This window comes from Palaemon carinicauda, chromosome 1 (assembly GCF_036898095.1).
Source record: "Palaemon carinicauda isolate YSFRI2023 chromosome 1, ASM3689809v2, whole genome shotgun sequence".
Taxonomy (NCBI): Eukaryota; Metazoa; Arthropoda; class Malacostraca; order Decapoda; family Palaemonidae; genus Palaemon; species Palaemon carinicauda.
Window position 1 is genome coordinate 301,713,634 of NC_090725.1, and position 21,299 is coordinate 301,734,932.

General features: G+C 39.1%; 1 protein-coding gene across 2 annotated transcripts in view; it reads left to right on the forward strand.

The window, feature by feature from the left end:
* Positions 1–21,299, forward strand: part of LOC137658331 (synergin gamma-like) — a 108,411-nt gene that overhangs the window by 72,867 nt on the left and 14,245 nt on the right. The window contains exons 13-14 of one of the 2 annotated variants that reach the window (XM_068393013.1): positions 108–253; positions 2,131–2,346. In XM_068393013.1, the coding sequence (XP_068249114.1) occupies positions 108–253; positions 2,131–2,313 (329 nt within the window). In that variant the 3' untranslated portion in view covers positions 2,314–2,346. Of the gene's footprint in view, positions 1–107; positions 254–2,130; positions 3,326–21,299 lie in introns of those variants that run through there. The other variant, XM_068393005.1, reaches the window with a different exon arrangement.

Sequence of the window (21,299 nt, forward strand, 5' to 3'; positions counted from 1 at the left end):
CTCAAACAATGTTAAATCATAAGTTTATATAAAGAACTTTGACTATATCTAGTTATAATTCTTGAAATCTAGATTGGTTAAAGTTATGTTTAAATTGTTCATATCAGATTTGCAGGAAGTTTGGTACGTATGTGACAGAATTTCCAAGTCGAGTCAACGTGTAACCACAAGCATCAAAGTTGACCAGCTGTTAGCGCAGGCAAAATCTTTGTGGGAGGAAATACTACTAGATTCAGAAAGCAGCTTGTCAAAGGTAAGTTAGCTAAACAGCAAGATTAGTTTCTATAATGTATTAATTTTGTTTCATGAAATATACTGAAGTCATCTATGTATACCATGGAAATATAGTGGAAACAGGAATAAGTTAATTCTACATTGTTCATTATAAAAGATTGTTGTAAGTAAACTTAAAAAACTCTTAAATTTTAAGTATCAAGAATTCATTATTATTAAAGTTTCCTTTTGAATAAAATTGAGGGAAGCAAATTTCAAGGTAGCAGAATATATAGGAAAATGGAAATAATATTGCTGTTATTGCGTAAGTTCTTTTAAGAAAAGAAATATTTTCAGTCTTTTGGAAATAGGAAACCAATTTGTGAAGGATCGTACGTTGAGATTGTGAAGAAATTAACTATACCCATGATTTTTTCAAGTTATCGGAAGCTTTTTAAAGTGAACATATAAATTTAATTTTATCAGCAATAAAATGCAGATTTCTTTAAGACTATATGTTCCATATTTTATCTTTGGCATAGGTAAAATCCTCATTTGTATTAAGGACTGTGCCAATTTTATATGGCACCATTATAATCAAAGATAAGATTGCGATCTTATACAGTAGTTTTGAATATTTGCTTGGATTTTTAATGCGAATTTTCAGAAAAATTTTGATGAGTGTGCACTGAGGGACCAAAGATTCGGCCTCCAAGTTCATGTGAGCATTGAAAAAAATTTGACGTATATCCTGGCAAATTATTGAAGCTTCCTATACATGTTACATAACCTGAAATTTTAAATGATTCCAAGTCACTGCCAAAATATTTTCTTAAGAATATATTTTTAAATTTTGAGAAGAGTTCATGGAACAATAAAACTAATTATTTGCTACTTTAAAACCATGATTGTTTGGAAGTGAATTTTATCACTAAGTTCTCGATGGTGAGAAATTACTTTGAAACATTTACATTAATGAGATAAAAAGTATATAGGTACATACATACATACATATACCAAGGCACTTTCCCCAATTTTGGGGGGTTGTCGACATCAAACAAATGAAACAGAAAAGGGGACCTCTCCTCTCTACGTTCCTCCCAGCCTGACAAGGGACTCAACCGAGTACAGCTGGTACTGCTAGGGGTGCCACAGCCCACCCTCTCACATTATCCACCACAGATGAAGCTTCATAATGCTGAATCCCCTACTGCTGCTGCCTCCGGGGTCTTCCAAGGCACCGGAGGAAGCAGCAGAGCCTACCGGAACTGTCACAATCGCTCGCCATTCATTCCTATTTTTAGCACGCTCTCTTGCCTCTCTCACATCTGTCCTCCTATCACCCAGAGCTTTCCTCACTCCATCCATCCACCCAAACCTTGGCCTTCCTCTTGTACTTCTCCCATCAACTCTTGCATTCATCACCTTCTCTAGCAGACAGCCATTTTCCATTCTCTCAACATGGCCAAACCACCTCAACACATTCACATCCACTCAAGCTGCTAACTCATATCCTGTTTAAAGTTTTGGGAATCAAACTTTTTAATACAGTATACATATAAAACCAGTAATAGTGGCCATTTATTCCTTAACACACAAGCAAATCTTTCCAAGTGGTGATCCCTTAACATGGTGAAAGGTTTGTGAAAACATAAACGAATGGGAGTACTGTCACAATACAGATATCTGGTGATATAGGTGTCATTCTCATGTAGGTTATTTAGGTTATTTAAAGACAGGTGGAAACTATGCTTAAAACAATAGCAATATTGATTAAGTATTGAAATAAGGAAAATCACTATTTTGCTAGCCATTTGGAAAATGCTAGTAGAATACAGTTTTAAATAGGCTGAGCATAAGCTTATTTCATAGCCAGTTATATGAATAAACTGTGACCTTACTTTTTTCTTATATTAGCAGGTGGAAATGCCAGGTAGCGAGAGTCAGATGAACGAAGGTGAAGTCTGCGGTGTGTGCCTAGCCGGCGGTGGTAGCAAATTAACGTATGGAGGCCACTCATATCATCCTCCGTGTGCTAATCTTTGGCTCAACTGTGTAGATCTTCTTTTACCATCTCTAACTCCAGTTACTTTACTTTGATGACATTTTTGGGTGTATATGAACATTTTTATAGTAAGTTATTTTCTACTACTGCTCATCTAGTCAATCATTGATTCATCTTTCTTTACATTCCAGGTGACATACCATTCACAAATGAAATTTTCTCTTTCTTACTGAAGTTATTCATAATTTTATCCTTTGCATTTGGTAAAAAAAAGAAAGGGGTTTTTGATAGCATTTATTTCCATACTCCTGGTGTTCATATTGCTTCTCTCTTAAAGTTTGGCTTATATTGACGTCTACCTGTTCATATTGCTACTCTCAAAAAGATTGGCTGATAAAGAAGTCTACCCCAAAATTAAAAGTTTCCAATCTATTTCCTTTTAATAGGCATATGCCTCTAGTAAAACATTGAGACAGTCTATTGGTTAATCGTAGTAACCTTGGGTAGGGTGAACATAGATGCTTATTCTTTATTCTAAGTCAAAACTAATTGCCTAGACTATTAGTACACAACTAAAGCGCTGCTAAAACTCTTCAAAGAAAGAGTCCTACAAAAAATAAGAAATCGCTGCAATTTTAGTCTTTCATTTGACTTTGATCAGATTCCCTGAGAGTCTATGTGACCCTCTGTAAAGGACACTGCCTTTGACATCTTAACCCCAGAAAACAAATAAATTAGGAACATAGCACCTAATATCTGTAATATTGTCCAAATAATGCTTGATAGTTTTCACAGGACAAGAAATCTATTCTGATGTAACCTTAACGTCTTTTCCTAGAGAAGGAATCTGAAAGAATTGAGACAAACCTTAGTCTTAAAATTATTCTTAGCTCTGCAAAAGAAATAAGAGTATCTTATTCTTTCCTAAGCATTTAGTTCACTATTACATTTAACTAACTCTAATGCTAACAAGAAAAGTCTTGGCCATGAGATCTTTATTTAACAGATGTTTCAAAGGTTTGGAATACAAAGTTTTTCTATATTCGAATGCTACATCTGGATAAAAAAGAAAAAACACTAAATACCCTAGGTTTTTCAACATCAAAAGACCTAAATATATCCACAATAATAACTGAAAGATGCTAGAGTACAATATATAGCATGGATCTGTTACCTTTTAATTTTAATATAAAAGTAAAAGCAAGAATTTAACTATATTATCCAAACTAGTCCTAATTACCGACATTCCTTGTCCTGTACCAATTAAAATAAATATTCTGTTGCCATAGATACACATTATTATTAAATTGTCTTTTGGAACCTAAGAAATATAATCTGGAGGAATTTGAAAACGCTTTGTCTTGGAAAATACTGTGTACAGTCTTCATGCGGTTAGATATAGCAAGTTTGTGTTTGGAGCACTGCCCCTAAAGCTGATTGTCAAGGAGATTGAACTTGTACGGCAACCTATTTCAATCTTCTCAGACGGCTCTGACAAAAGAGGCTGCAGATTTGAAAATATTGTCTTTTATAACAAAATGCAGCCACCATAGTTATCCTGCTGTCTGTAAGCACCCTGAATTTGTATATCATAGGAGATTCAGGTTTGACCAGTCTTGTAACTGTGCATCCAACTTCCATGCCAAAGGAATTGGAACTAGGAAACACAACTATTCTTTCTATTGTTTAGTGATCCCCACCAATTACAGTACTTTAGACACTGATGGATGTAGAGACTATACATTTGGAAGAATGGTTTTTTCTGCTCAACTTATTATTATTATTATTATTATTATTATTATTAAAAGTGATTGCTGCCTCAGTGGCGTTAATCTTATAATTAACTTTTTCTATTGTTCTTATTATCTTCTTCTCTTCATTTGAACAATCCGTCAGTAACTGGGAAAGGGACATATCAATAGGAAGGTGATGAAGACCATATCATTCACAATTTGTCTTTAATATATCACAACACATTGTAAAAGTACAGATAATATGTACAAAGTATAAAACACTATCACAATGTTAGTGCACACAAAGTAATTGTCACTTTTATACAAAATTTATAAATTACGTGGTGTTAAGTTTAACACATCCTTCGACTCAACCGGTTTCGAGCAGTGAGAAGGTTTTCTGCTCATTGTCAAGAGTGAACTGAAATGCAGGTGTTGTTTTGATGGCTTATATACGGAGTCCTGCTACGAGATTCCATCTTCACTGGTTAAGAACCGCCCTAGGGCGGAGACCGTTAATCCTATTGGGTGGTGGCCTCTGCCTCGCCGGGATGTTTGGTGGGATTACTGGCTCTGGTTCTGTCAGGAGATAATCCCTGTTTTGACCTTCAGCTATATCAGTCCTGTCATAGTTGTTATTGCCTGGACTATTGTTGATAGTGGACCTTATACATGTTGGCAATAAGGTCCCTTCTTGCGTGGTGTTGAGGTTAGGTCTTTGTTGTTGAATAAAAATAGCTTCCATTATCCGGAGACGTCTACTGTCAGGGGCATGGCCGATGATTGTTACATTTTTCACTATATGCTCCCTTGTTGTCATGAAATTATGTTTTTGGAGGCGAGGCGAGGCAGAGGCCACCACCCAATAGGATTAACGGTCTCCGCCCTAGGGCGGTTCTTAACCAGTGAAGATGGAATCTCGTAGCAGGACTCCGTATATAAGCCATCAAAACAACACCTGCATTTCAGTTCACTCTTGACAATGAGCAGAAAACCTTCTCACTGCTCGAAACCGGTTGAGTCGAAGGATGTGTTAAACTTAACACCACGTAATTTATAAATTTTGTATAAAAGTGACAATTACTTTGTGTGCACTAACATTGTGATAGTGTTTTATACTTTGTACATATTATCTGTACTTTTACAATGTGTTGTGATATATTAAAGACAAATTGTGAATGATATGGTCTTCATCACCTTCCTATTGATATGTCCCTTTCCCAGTTACTGACGGATTGTTCAAATGAAGAGAAGAAGATAATAAGAACAATAGAAAAAGTTAATTATAAGATTAACGCCACTGAGGCAGCAATCACTTTTAATAAAACCTGCTTAAAAGAGGGTCTACTCCCAAAATATTATTATTATTATTATTATTATTATTACTACCACCTAAGGTACAGCCCTTGTTGGAAAAGCAGGATGCTATAAGCCCAAGGGCTCCAACAGGGAAAAATAGCCCAGTGAGGAAAGGAAACAAAGAAATAAACTATAGAAGAAGTAATGACCTATTAAAATATAATATTTTAACAGTAATAACTTTAAAATAGCTCTTTCATATTTAAACTATAAAAACTTAAAAAACAAGACAAAGAGAAATTAGTATAGTGGGCCCAAGTGTACCCTCAAGCAAGAGAATTCTACCTCAAGACAATGGAAGACCATGGTGCATTGGCTATGGCGCTACCCGAGAGAGTCCTCCCAGAAGAGCTACTTACCATAGCTAAATAGTCTATTCTACCCTTACCAAATGGAAAGTAGTTATGGAACAATTATAGTGCAGTAGTTAACCCCTTGAGCGAAGAATTCTTTGGTAAACTAGGTGTTGTCAGGTGTATGAGAACAGAGGAGAATGTGGAATGAACAGGCCAGACTATTCAGTGTATGCATAGGCAAAGGAAAAATGAGCCATAACCAGACAGTAGTACTGTCTGGCCGGTTAAAGTACCCAATAACTCTAGCAGGTAGTATTGCAATGGATGGCTGGTGCCTTGGCCAACCTACTACTGCTATTGGCCAAGATGTTTGATTTCCTTGTTGAAAAACCCTGGGAGAAGGACTATCCCTCTCAAATTGATCAAAGTCAAAATCCTTTCTGCTATCTGATTGGAGATTCTGACTCTGTTTCCCCTGTTCCTGGATATAAACTAATGCTGTTGAGTTTGAAAACGCCACCATCATGCAAGTTCCCATTACCAGCAACTCGTGAGCCTGAAGGGCCTTGAATACTACTGGAAGATTCAGCCAATTGATATGAAGAGTCAATTCTATCATCATCAATTTCCATGGGAAAAGAAAATATAGAGTTGCACCTCATTCCTCCTTAGAAGCATCCATGGAAAGAGAAAGGTCTGGAATCCTCACTTCCAAGGAAATGCTGTGATAACTGGCAAGGATTTCCTCACAAACTCAGCAGTTGAAGTTGGTTCTTCATCACTGGAATAGAAATTGCATCTAGATTGAATATCCTGTTCAGTTCCGATTGAGGTACTGGCAAACTCAAATCTTTAGTTGGCCCAACAGAACAAACTTTTCTAAAGAAGTTATGGTCCCGAGCAGTCTCATCAACATCTGTACTGACACTGTCTTTATCCTATTGGTATTTTTTAACAAAACAATAAGTGGGTAATAAGTGGGCAAATCCTCTTTTGGATTAAAAAGAAAAACTGCAAGGAACTGTTACTATTATCATTCCCAAATATAGAATATTCTGAGTTGGAACCGAAAGATATTTTCCAAATTGACCAGGATTCCCAACCTTTCCAGTAACCTGAGTAAGTACACTAGTTTGATCCCAAATCCTTTCCAATAAAGCATTAAGAAATAATCAGTCATTCAGATATAAAAGTCTTCCAATTCCCAGAAATCTTATTGAGATGGGAGCCGAAATCCTGGAAAAAGAGACTTAAGGAGCTGTCTTGAGACCAAAGCTTCATTACCTAACTTGGTAAACCTTTGTACCATATACAAACCGGAGTTTCCTTGAATTTAGATAAATAGGAATGTGAAAGAACTTCTCTAAAGTATCTCAAAGTTCCAATCTCCTTTTCCTTGCTGCCCCCCAGAACCATCAAGGGAGGTTCCCTCAAATATTTGGTATAAACATGTGCAGAATCAAGGTATCAAAAACCATTCTCCAACCTCCTGATGCTTTAGGAACTAGGCATAACCAGTTACAAAAGCCCAAAGATGGATTCAAGACCTCTTTAATAGGATTGATTTCTAGAAATTTGACAATCTCTTTTCAAAACTTGGGTCTTTGATAAATTGATTTTATTACATGGAAAAGGTATTGGTTCCTTGTACAGGGGAAGATTGAAGTACAGGGAAAGTTGATAGCCCACTCTGGCCATGGACAGCACCCACTGTTCTGGATGAAGTCTTTCCCAAACCTGATAAAAGTGGAAAGTCTTTCCCCTACAGAGATCTGTTGGGGGAAGACTGTCATAGCATTCACCAATAACTTCTATCATCCCTATTTGCATTTCAGCCAAAATGTATGGTAGGAGGAAATCCTGATTGTCTACCTTTATATTTTGGCATCCACTTTTGCAGTCATCTTATCAATTTTATTTTTATCCAATACTGGACCCAGAGTTGGAGAAGAAATGAAAGAATGTTACTTATCATCAGATAATGTTCCAACTATAGAGGAACACACTTGTTCTCTGAACTCAATCACTAAATATACAAAGCCTGCTGCAGCATTGGAAGTTAGTCTGAAATAGTTTTATCTTACCGAGTCATATACAGTAATCCAAAATAAGATAAGATTCTGATGACTACAAGTTTCTCCTCTCTAAGACTGAATACTCCCCATTTTATTACTAGTTAACAATATAAAAGTAATTTTTTAATAAAGTAACTCATATCTTGCATTTAAAGGTCTCATTTAATTAACATTAATGATCTGTTTAAGAGATATAATTAGATTTGTATCAATAACGAAGTTAGGCAATTGATTTACATATTTAAACATCTCAAAACTCTTTTGTGGGAAGAAAGGTTTTACACTAAACAGGAACCAGATTAGCAGCTTTTCTTGTGCATGTGATATATTAATTAATCTAGAATCAGAACATACCATAAGTAACTTATTTTTATACCTTTCAGATATAAGTATCCTTAATCATTAAAAAGGAGATAAATCATCCAATTCAGGCTCTTCCTCTACATTGCCTTCATCTTCTTCCCCCTAGCCTGATAAATTCTTAAAGAATCATGTACAGACTTTCCTGTATGTTTACTTTGAACAGGAACCGTTGCATATGCGCTTGGTAAGGGACTTGTTCCAGCAATGTAGGTATTAGCACCTACATTAATACTTCTTAGGAGGAAAAACACTAGATACACTAATGGCTGAGCTTACATGAGACCGATGCTAACTGCCATTTGAATCATGGTGCAACCGATCAATTTTCTCTGAAACTTTTAAGATTTTTATCAAATATAGGTACACTTTGTTCTACAGGAATGTACCTATATGTGAAAATAAGTTATTGCTCAAACAGAGGAATATTCAAGTCCAGGCTATTAGCTCAGTGTTCTACCTCTAAGTCAAGGAATTGAAAGAATCAGACTGAATGGGAAACTTGGGGGGCGGTTTTCGCAGTAGGATTTCAAGTAATTCAAGAGTGCGAGGCTCTAAAATAGGCCATCAAAACCCTTCCTAACGGGTGTACTAGAACCACTAGGCTGAGGTTTAAAACTTGACAGGTTAGGCAAAAATATCTGCCTTTGCCGGAAGACTTTTTGGCTCACTTAGATGTTACAAATTAAGCCAAAGATGACAAGACCCTATGAAGCTAATTACTATCACAGCCCAGAGTTTGTTAATGGCTACAGTGACATTTTCATCATACTCTTTTTAATCAACTACTTTATCTTGATTTTCTCTTGAACTAAAAGTTTCTTACCTTTTACATTTGAAACTATTAGTTTTGTCATGAACATACAGTTACTTTCCCTAAAACAATTATATAAATTGCCTGTGGCACAAGAAACAGAGAATATCGATCCTGATTGCTAAACTATCCAGAATATGTCCCTTATTAATGTTTACAACCTCAATAACCTTTTTAAAACATTTACGATCTGAAGTAGGTAAACAAAGTGTCAATTTATCAACCACAAGTCAATGAAAAGATTGAAAGACAAATCATCTATGGCATACCCAAGCTGAGGCTATTACTATTAACCAATAGATTGTCTCAGTGCTGTACTAGAGGCTTAGGCCTCTTGAAAGGAAAGAAAATGGAAATTTTGTTATTTTGGGGGTAAACTTCAACATAGCCAAGCTTCAAGAGAAACAATATGAACATGAGGGGAAGTTTTTAGAATTAAAATAGATCTATTAGATATATATTAATGTATTTTATCCTCAATTTATCAAGCATTTAGATACATATAATTCATATATTCAACATTATTGCAGACCTATTATGATTTAGATATCACAGAAGAAACCTCTGCTTTACAGCAGTGAATATTAAGAAGTAAATTTTAGTTCATTTAAGAATTTTGACTTTTTAAAATGTAAATATATAATTAAAATCAAGTCTATTTACAACAAGGGATGTTAGGCTTACTATTAATTTCCCTCATACTCGTGTAACCAAAGAAAAATATTGATATATTATATTTGGTATTGTGAAGACGGATGTACTGATATAGTAGTAATACATGTAAAAATAATTATAATAATATTATATATACAGTACTTAGAAAAATACACAAGTTATGGCCAACTTTTCATATAATTGATTTTGATATTTATCCTTCGTATCTACATAATTCACTTCTGGTAATGGTATTAGTATTTTTGTTGAGGTGATAAAAAAAAAAACGACCAAAGTCAAGGTTTAATGTTTGAAGAAACCCAGAAAAAGGCTGATAGAATATGAGTGGACACACTGATTATACTGTAATGTGCTGAAAAGTACAGATGATGACAAAGAAAACTGCACTATAAAACATGCTTAACAAAACATATTGCTGTAAGCTGATGTGGCAGTTATAGATGCAAGGAAGCTGAAAAAAATCCTGTCAAAATGAAACCATGAATCTGGAGAATGTTAAAGAAGGAATAGAAACGGAAATAGCTAACATAGTATAAAAAACTGAGCCTTTGACTGCTAAAATAAGTTGCACAAAGGGCCTTATAATAAGTATGCTTTGTAAGATCTGTGAAAGGTTATAGATACAAGGTAGAATTGAGCTTTAGAATTGGAAAGTAGAGATAAGGAAGCTCTCAAACTGGCATAGGACAGGTATGGAAGATGATGGCAATGCATACACACAAGAAATGAAGGCCAGAAGGCAGTTACCATGGATGAAGAAGAGAAACTGGAATGAATGAAACCAGATTCTTAATACACCAAAGAGAAAATTAAAAAAAGATAGAATATGTAGCTAGGTGGCTGAGAACATGAAAAATAATTAAAAAGAAAAAAGTATCTTACAAGACAAAAATGGAGAAATTAAAGTTGAAAATACAGACATGCTAGAAAAATGGAGATATAATTTTGGAAAGTAGTGAAAATGTACTAGAATACAAGCAGCAGGAGAGAGAATCATCCATGAGATTACCTGAATACAGTATACAAAACCTGACAAGACAGAGGGTAGCATATAAAAGCTTGTCGATCTCAAAGGAAAGATTCTTAGACTGTATTCCCCAATGGTGGGCCATGGAAGACTATTCAGCCCCCCATTTGCAAATTGGGTTTCTTCCTATTGATGCAAAGGTACTGAGTGACCTCGAAAGCCTCTGCTCTGGGGAATATGATCTAGATATAAATCTAATCTAAAAAAGTACAATCAGAATAATGAGAAAAGACCATTATAATATTAATATACAGATAAAAAAAGGAAGCGCTGCAATTTGAAAATCATACAAAAATAAAATTGACCATGCATGCTACGAAAATTATAAAAAGATGCACAAAATTCTGAGCAAAAATGGTAAGTTTGATTGCTGTCAGGTTGGATTCAGGATGAAGTTAACAGAAGCAGTCTTTATCACTTGGCAACTAAAGGAAAAGTACCATGCAAAGAGAGGAGGTTATCTCGAATGGAGCCTCTGGAAAGTTTACAGTCAAGAAAGTTGCTAGGAGACATTTAAGGTATGGGGATGAACTCGAATTGTTACAAAGGATGTTCAAGATGACCAGATGAACAAGGAATAACAATTTAGATTATCCAGTTCAACAATATACAGTATTATGCAAAGGAGTAAGAGAGGGAAGTGGTAATTCATTTTGTGACGGAATTGCAGATCTTAGAAGAAATAGATAATTTCTATTACCTTGGGGGCGGGGGACAAAATATTTCTCACAGGTTAATCTAAGATCTTAGGTTTTAATGTTCTTACAGTTTATCATTTAAGGTTTTTCCATACTGTTTTCCTATGAAGGTTGTTCACACTGTTTTGCTTTAAAAATTCTTCTTAATGTTTTCTATGAGAGAAGTGTTGAGAGGACTCTCCCCTCCTCATTGTTTAATTAATCTAAAATCCTCAAATAGATGAGATATGGAAGTGTTCATGAAACTTACCAACATGGATTTTGCCTTAAAAGGCAAAGTGAGTGCCAACCTATCTAAAAAAATTTCTAGTATATTTGGAATGGTCAACTGCTTGTCATCTGTAGACCCAACAAGAAGGCTGGGTGACACTCCATGTCTGTGAAGGTTGGTTTACCCACTTTGTGCTAGAAGTGGAGTAATAGTGTGCTTTCATGAATTTTTTCTTTGAAGTGTTGTTAGTGCTGAACAATTCCCCAGGTCTCCTTTCCCACTTGAATGGCTTTAATGCAAATATTAAGCTGTTTTACCTTCAACCAATACCAATGCCATTCTCCCGCCTATTGACCTAGGTGCCATTGCTTCTTTCAAGGCCTACTATCTTTGAAGAACATTTGCTCTGGCCTTGATAGCAACTGGGAACAAACTAGACTGTAAAGGACTTTTGGAAGGTCCATATCCTTTCAGCAGTGAAAAACATTACAAATTTTTGGGTTGATCTGAAGGAGACAACTTGATTTATGTGTGGAAAAAATTTTTCCCCAGTTTATTGATTTCTATGGCTTTGAGGAGACACTATGACCCTGCCACCAAGAAGGTTATTCAACCAAGCAAACCTGATTTGGCAGTGATATCAAAGAGCTACTGGCATCTCGTGCAGAGTATTACTGTATTTGATGGGGATGCACTTCAAGTGGAGAAGCAAATAATTGAGGAAAGAGAGAAATGAATACCAACTCCAAAGGTCAAGAGATTTACTACTCAAAACATGTCAGAAGGTTTTGCTCTGATTCAGCTGCAGTTACAAGAGTTTGACGACTAGGACACCAACACTTGGGGTACGATAAAAATACAAAGAGTCTTAGTTGTTCTGGTGTGTTACAAGTAGATCTTGTATAAGTGTAAATTTCCAAACTAGACTGTAAAGTTATTTCAAGAAAGTGTAATCCTTCAACCTATCTTGTACCCTTTATCTGTGCTGCCTCTTTACCTGCTGGATTTCCAGCACCTACAGGTTTTCCAGACTTGCCTGTCCTAGTATCTCCTGTACCTTTACATGTTCTCTTGACTCACCTGTCCCATATATCCAGCTCTTTCTGCAGTTCCTCCTGCCTCTCCAGCATTCTTCTCCTATTACGCTTGCCTTTCCACCCCAGAATGGCCCCTTCAAGTTTGCTAGACAGCCACAGAAGTAAAGGTAAGTTTTATTTTTGTTTTACTCTTATTTTACACTACAGGGTACAGTCAGCCCCCACTCTTCGCGAGGGTTAGGTAACAGAGACAGGTACGATTTCGTGAATATTTGCTGCCTTAGGGTGGGATAACTCCCAACCTAACCTAATAACTCGATGCTCATTGCCTTCGCTTGGATAATTAACACACTAAGTACTGCCTAATATTGTTTTTATTTGGTTTCTGTCACAGTATAAGTAGTTTGTAATTAAATGAATGCATATCAGTACTGTAAGTGTACAGTAAATGTGTACACGTGTACACTACTGTACTGTACCGTACGTTTTATACACGCTCATAAACTGTAACGGTTTTGATTTTTTATCTTATCACTCGATCTTCCCTCCACTGTTAATAGACCAACCTGTGTTACCATGCTAGCATAAGCTTTATCATGTTTGAATTTTTGTGACTTTCTTCCTTATAAGTTGCTGTATATAAACTTGATGGTTTTTTAATAAAGTTTAGTTGCATTCACTTAGCAGCTCGGTTACAACCTAATTGCTCGCACGCACATGGTCCTTCCAGGGTGTACATAGTGCAACTTTTTTCAATTTCTCCTCCCTACCTCCTTGCGGAGGCATTCTACGCAACTCCTTGGCAGCAGAAGAGTTGCTGGCAGGGTCTCCCAAGAGCCCCGGTTAGGCTTGCGATCCCCTCGTGGTGAGCATGCTAGTTGATCTCCATCAGCCAGCTGAGCTTGCTCAGCAAGCTAGGTGCACTTGATGACCTGAGCTTGCTCAGTGCGCTGAGTTCCCTCAGCTGAAGGAACGCCTTATAAAATCCTTTTGCACCCTAACAAAATACAACAATACTGTATCATAATGTTAAGAATAATTATAAGAATCCAACATATCAATTCTATCAGGTAATTAACAAATATAACAAGTTACAGAAAAGGTAGAGTGGAGAGACTAGGAAAGAGGGTTACTGGAGGGATAGGAGGAGGGTCACGACAGAGAAGGGGAAGGAGAGGGGAGGGACGGGGTAGTGTAGGTATTCGAACTACTCTACCTACTGTCCTGATTCACTTGGCTTGGGCTTTATTAGGACAAGAGTAAATGCCTTTTTTAAGAGAGATTTGCCAATGCATTATAGTCTAAAAAATTAGAGGTAGGTCTATAGAGTGCTGTGTCTAAATACCATTCTGATGAAGTAATTAGTATAGGAAATATTAAAGAAAAACACACTATTTTTTGCCAGAAATGCATAGTAGTTATCCTTCGAGAGTTGATTTGCCTCAGGTGTTCACAAGAATGTTCTCTCGAGTTGCAACCTGGGTCAAATCCAACAACCCCTTCGTGGAAATAACCAGAGATATCTTTTTATAAATATTGTATTGGTGTTAAAAAGAATATGACTGACTTAAAAGCCATGTCTCTTTTGATGGAACATGGTGCAGAGCATAGGGAATCAACTTTTTCAATATTAAACTTACCCGATAATCATGTAGCTGTCAACTCTGTTGCCCGACAGAATTCTACGGAAGGGATACGCCAGCGATCGCTATACAAGAGGGGGGTGTACTCACAAGCGCCACCTGTGGCCAGGTACTGCAGTACTTCTTGTTGACACCACTTCAATTTTTCCTCTGTCGTGCTTCCGGCAAGACGTTCATGGATACGCTTATAATTTTGGAGTCTTGTTCACGGTTTTTGGTGAAGTATTGCTCTAAGATTTCAGCTTTCGCTATTCAGGAAGTTTTATTATTAGCTTAGCTAACTTTTGGAATTAATTTGATTAATTATGGTGACGAAGAGAGTATGAACTCTCTTTCACCTTTAAATGGCCGACCCTTCCCTTAGACGGAAGTGTTGGTGTCTAAGAGAGTATAGACTCTCTTTCTTAATTTTGCTTAACAAAAGTTATAGATTTATTTTATATCTCTCCGCCTTTTATAGGCCTCTTCGATTAACTTCCTTTTATTATAAACTTATTAAAATTAATTTTTATATTTGTTTATATTCGACCTTTCCTAATAGTAGGCGGTCTTTTCTTGGTACCGAAGTTAATTAACATTGAGCCCGTCATTTCGGTTTTACCTGTTAACATATTATGCTATTTTAATGTTTTTGAAAGAATTTCTTTGATAGTCTCGTACTGTTTTCAAAGTTGAACTAACGTTTTGTTTTGTGTCTGCAGTTGTTGACGTTCAGAACGTTCAACTTGCGCTCTATCGTTACGATAGAGAGAGAATTTTCACGGTGTCACGTTGCAGTAAGAGTAACCGTGTCTAGCGTTTTGTTCATTCTTTCTTAACTTAATGGTTTTAATTCTAATAAAGGAACTTTTCATTTTGGGAAATATTTCAGTTTTTTCCTTTAACAATAATATGTTTTAACGATATATATGATTGGGCTCTTCTCTCAGGTTCTAAGTCAAGAGAGAGAGAGAGAGAGAGAGAGAGAGAGAGAGAGAGAGAGAGAGACGGAGGGAGAAAGAGGAGGATAAACGTTTCGTTCAAGCGAGTAACGTTGTTATCGTTTTTGCTCTTCTCCCTAGTCTCTTTAGGGGAAGAAGGTAAACGTTTCTAGAGTTTTTTCTTGTTCTCAAGCTTTATGCGGTGAGAGATTTTAAACGTAGTTTATTTGATCTAGTGTTTAGTCTCTTTCCAGCCACTGAATTATTTATCTTTCATTAGATTTTTCTGTTACATTGTAATTCTGTTTTCGCAATTACTAACTTTTGAGAAAGGATAGAATTGCGTGTTTCAGGTACAAACCACTTAAAGTTTCGAGTTCAGTGAAATAAGTGCAAACAGAAAATCAAAAGTGATAAGTGATTAGCGCAAAGTGTGTCAGTGTTGTGCGTGAGGGTACTTCTGTGCGTGCCAGTCGTCCTCCCAGTCCGGGACCTCTTGCAAGCTCCCAAGCCCAGGGGAGAAGCAATGTCGAAGGGCAAAAGGGTTCGGCAGGCCTTGATCGGCGCACAGAAGTATCCTCGGTGGTTGCAGGCGTGTCTTACAGAGACCGTCACTCCCACCCGCAGACGATTGAGCCCTTATTTTGCTCGTCTGCAGAAGAAATTTCGGGGAGAAAACGCTGGTCTCAGGTCTCAAGACCTCTTAAACGTAAAGTCCAGACCTATGCCAGACGTACGAAGTTAGAGTTCAACAACCCGGATGCAGTCATTGGGTTAGCTCTGACTCTCCTCAGTCATCAGGTGACTGCACACCTCCTAAGAGAGGTAAGGCGATGCCTCAACAGACCTCATCTTCTATTAAGGCTTTGCCTCAACAGACCTTATCGTCTGTTGATCCCAAGACGACTTTGCTGCAGTCCATGCAGTCGCAGCTTGCGGTCTTAATGCGTGAGTTTCAGGCTGAGAAGGTTACACCTCCTCCTGCGAACGCTCCGCCTCTCCGCAGTCCAGTCTGCCAGGCGTACGAAGTTGAGGTTCCTCAGGCTACCTTACCGCGTTTTGAGTTGCCAGTTACCAGCGGTGTGCAGCAACCTCCGCCTCCTCCTGCGAGAGCTCCGCCTCACCGCAGTCCAGTCTGCCAGGCGTACGAAGTTGAGGTTCCTCAGGCTACCTTACCACGTTCTGAGTTGCCAGTTACCAGCGTTGTGCAGCAACCTTAACCTTCCTTAAGGCAACCTCAGCAATGGGAGCAGGAGTCTTATGCCTTACTTCCTCCGCTTCCGCTTGCGGTTCCACCAGCGAGGCAACAATCTCTTGAGGTACGACAACCTCTTCCATCAATGAGGCAGCCACCTTAGCACTCGCTGCAGCGACCTAAACCCTCCTCAAGGCAAGAGTCTCAACTCCTTAGGCTAGCACCTCAGGAACCTCAACTCGCGAGACAAGAACTGCGTTCTGCGCAGCCGCTACCTCAACTCTCGCAGCTCACACCTCAGGAACCTTAACTCGTTCCTCAGGAACCTGCTACTGCGCATCCGCAACCCTTACAGCAAGCGCAACTCTTGAGGCAGCAACCTCATGCTATGAGTCAGCCACCTCAACGCATGCATCTGCCATTTTTTCCTCAACTTGAGCTTCTTCCCATTCAACTTGGGAATAACAAATGACAATAATAACACCTCATTACTTTCATAACTTGCATTTGTAATCATATACATGTATGCCTACACAAACATTATGATAATGGAGGTTATTTGTATTACTTATATAAAAATATATATGTATTCCTTGCAATATATTTTTAACAAATCGCAAAATATGGCAAAAATATCTTCTAAACAAATGAATCATGAGTTATGAATGTAAGGTAATATTATGTTGATATTAAACCCCATGCAAGCATGCATGAAGTAATGCAGTGTTGCCAACAGGGCGATTTTCCCTTTCCTGAGGTGAAGTAGATTATAGTACATTTAGTGTAGCTTAATTCTACGATTATCATGCCGGCTATCAAAGTCATCAACAAAACAGTCTAAATCAATTCCCTCGGCACGTGCACTGTCAATGGACGGTAATGCGATATTACTCACTCTAGCACTGGTCATGGAATTTCTGAGAAATGTTACACGCCATGCAACACGCTCTGCTTACCTTACAGCATGCTTTACATACAGCATGCTCTGCATACAGCATGCTCTGCATACAGCATGCTCTGCATACAACATGCTCTGCATACCTTACCGCATGCTTCTCAGTCACACATCTTTGGTTGTTGCCAACTCACTAGACTGTCAAGCAGTTTCATAACGTTGCCTTCTAGTCTGCTGCTTTTGCACCAGTGAAACCCTCACTGAGAGAACTTAGCTTTTCTCGGATATGGTCCCTGTAGATGAGAAAGTGCTTTTCTCCCTCCTTCTGATATTCCCTTGAGGACTCTGTCATTTGGAGAGGAGCCTTTAGCTGCGTAGCCTCCTATGGACTTTTATTTAAGCATAACATGCTCCCAGGGAAGGTAATGGTTCCACTTCAGTCGCTAACCCCGTCTGTTACCACACCTGCTCCCATAGACCTTGAGCTGTGTTGCAAGACATGCAGTCCAAGCTTAGTCCTTGTTAGAGGATTTTTTTGTTTACGGAGTCAGTGTGTCACTGGGAAGACGTTCAACAACCAGCAGAAGTGACTTGTTGTGACGCAGTGCGGCAACCTCAGCAACCCGATAAGGAGTTGTCTGTACGACCCAGACAGTCTAGACAGCTTCGGGTTGTCACTGTACTTCCTCGCTTCCCCATGGTTGACAGTTCACAGACTGTGCAGCAGTACCATGATCTTGTGTCCGGCTCCGTCAGACGACTGGCTTTTAAGAGCTCCCACAAGTCGTCGCTGTCTGGAGATTCTCAGATGGACTATGGATCTGACCAAGGAACTGGGCCTCCTGGTCAATTTTGAGGAGTCTCAGCTCGTCCCATCCCAGACCATTGTCTCCCTGGGTATGGATCTTCAGAGTCGAGCTTTTCGGGCTTTTCCGTCGGCCCCAAGGATCTTCCAAGCCCTAGAATGCATCCAGAGCATGCTGAGAAGGAACCGATGCTCAGTCAGGTAGTGGATGAGTCTAACAGGGACACTTTCATCGCTGGCCCTGTTCATCGTGTTAGGGAGACTCCACCTCCCCCCCTTCAGTATCATCTAGCTGCTCACTGGATAAAGGACATGACGCTAGAGACGGTCTCAGTTCCTGTTTCCGAAGAGAGGAGGTCTTCTCTCGCGTGGTGTAAGAACAGCTTTCTTCTCAAGGAAGTCTATCTTTGGCTGTTCAGAAACCCGACCGCCTTCTCCTCTCGGACGCATCAGACACGGGCTGGGGTGCGACTTTGGACGGACAGGAATGCTCGGGAACATGGAATCAGGAACAAAGGACACTTCACATCAATTGCAAGGAGTTGTTGGCGGTTCTTCTGGCCTTGATAAACTCTTTCGTGAAGTTGTTCTAGATCGCAAGGGACCTCCTCATCTGGTCTAAAGATCGAAAGCTCACGCTGGTAACGAGGTTCATTCAGGGCGGTATGAATGTCATGGCAGATCACCTCAGCCGGAAGGGTCAGGTCATCCCCACAGAGTGGACCCTTCACAAGAATGTTTGCAGCAGACTTTGGGCCCTGTGGGGTCAGCCACCCATAGATCTGTTCGCTACCTCGATAACCTAGAGACTCCTGTTGTATTGTTCTCCGATTCCAGACCCAGCAGCAGTTCACGTGGATGCTTTTCTGCTGGATTGGTTCCATCTCGACCTGTATGCATTCCCGCCGTTCAAGATTGTCAACAGGGTACTTCAGAAGTTCTCCTCTCGCAAAGGGACACGGCTGACGTTGGTTGGCTCCGCTCTGGCCCGCGAGAGAATGGTTCTTAGAGGTACTGCAATGGCTGGTCGACATTCCCAGGACTCTTCCTCTAGGAGTGAACCTTCTACGTCTACCTCACGTAAAGAAGGTACACCCAAACCTCCACGCTCTTCGTCTGACTGCCTTCAGACTTTCGAAAGACTCTCAAGAGCTAGGGGCTTTTCGAAGGAGGCAGCCAGAGCGATTGCCAAAGCAAGGAGAACATCCACTCTCAGAATCTATCAGTCTCAAGGGGAAGTCTTCCGTAGCTGGTACAAGACCAATGCAGTTTCCTCAACCAGTACCACTGTAACCCAGATTGCTGACTTCCTGTTATATCTAAGGAAAGTAAGATCCCTTTCAGCTCCTACGATCAAGGGTTACAGAAGTATGTTGGCAGCGGTTTTCCGCCACAGAGGCTTGGATCTTTCCACCAACAAAGATCTACAGGACCTCCCTAGGTCTTTTGAGACCTCAAAGGAACGTCGGTTGTCCACTCCAGGCTGGAATCTAGACGTGGTCCTAAGGTTCCTTATGTCATCAAGATTTGAACCTCTCCAATCAGCCTCTTTTTAGGACCTCACATTAAAAACTCTTTTCCTCATGTGCTTGACAACAGCTAAAAGAGTAAGTGAGATCCACACCTTCAGCAGGATCATTGTTTTCACATCTGAAACGGCTACATGTTCCTTGCAGCTCGGTTTTTGCTAAACGAGCTTCCTTCACGTCCTTGGCCTAAGTCGTTCGAGATCCCAAGCCTGTCCAACTTGGTGGGGAATGAACTGGAGAGAGTACTTTGCCCAGTTAGAGCTCTTAGGTACTATCTAAAAAGGTCTTAACCTTTACGAGGACAATCAGAAGCCTTATGGTGTGCTATCAAGAAACCTTCTTTTCCAAGTTCTAAGAACTCAGTTTCTTACTATTCAGGCTTCTGATTAGAGAAGCACATTCTCATCTGAAGGAAGAAGACCTTGCTTTGCTGAAGGTAAGGACACATGAAGTGAGAGCTGTGGCTACTTCAGTGGCCTTCAAACAGAGCCATTCTCTGCAGAGTGTTATGGATGCAACCTATTGGAGAAGCAAGTCAGTGTTCGCATCATTCTATCTCAAAGATGTCCAGTCTCTTTACGAGTACTGCTACACCCTGGGACCATTCGTAGCAACGAATGCAGTAGTAGGCGAGGGCTCAGCCACTACATTCCCATAATCCCATAACCTTTTAACCTTTCTCTTGAATACTTTTTATGGGTTGTACGGTCGGCTAAGAAGCCTTCCACATCCTTGTTGATTTGGCGGGTGGTCAATTCTTTCTTGAGAAGCGCCGAGGTTAAAGGTTGTGATGAGGTCCTTTAGTATGGGTTGCAGCCCTTGATACTTCAGCACCTTAGAGTTGTTCAGCCTCCTAAGAGGAACGCTGCGCTCAGTAAGGAAGACGAACTTATTTAAGGCAGAGTAATGGCTCAAGTCGACTTCCTTACCAGGTACTTGTAATTTCATTGTTATTTTGAATAACTGATAATATGAAATACGGGATACTTAGCTTCTTGATATACATGTACACTGGTTTTCACCCACCTCCCTGGGTGTGAATCAGCTACATGATTATCGGGTAAGTTTAATATTGAAAAATGTTATTTTCATTAGTAAAATAAATTTTTGAATATACTTACCCGATAATCATGATTTAATTGACCCACCCTTCCTCCCCATAGAACCAGTGGACCGAGGAAAAATTGAAGTGGTGTCAACAAGAAGTACTGCAGTACCTGGCCACAGGTGGCGCTTGTGAGTACACCCCCCTCTTGTATAGCGATCGCTGGCGTATCCCTTCCGTAGAATTCTGTCGGGCAACAGAGTTGACAGCTACATGATTATCGGGTAAGTATATTCAAAAATTTATTTTACTAATGAAAATAACATTTTATATATACTGAAGGCTCCAATTCCGATACTGGCGTTGGATTTGGAGTATATAGTAATACTTTTAGTTGTAGAGGTGCACATCCACTATAACAGCTTCCATATTTACTGTTGAACTGTATGGCATACTAACCGCTATTGAGAAGATAGCGTTGAGGAGGAGGGTAATTTTGCAACTTTTAGTGATGCAAGGAGTGTCCTTCAAGCTTCAGAAGTTTTTAATTCCAGTAACCCTTTAGTTTTAAAGATTTTAGAATGCCTTTCTATTATTGGACTGAGAGGTATAATAGTTCGATTTTGTTGGGTTCTGGCACACGTAGGTGTCTCTGGAAATGAGAAGGCAGATTTACTGACAAAGAATGCTGCAGCTGAGTTGCTACCAAGAAGGTATCCCATTATCTGTGATGATTGTTTACCCAGCATGAAGAATTTGATTCA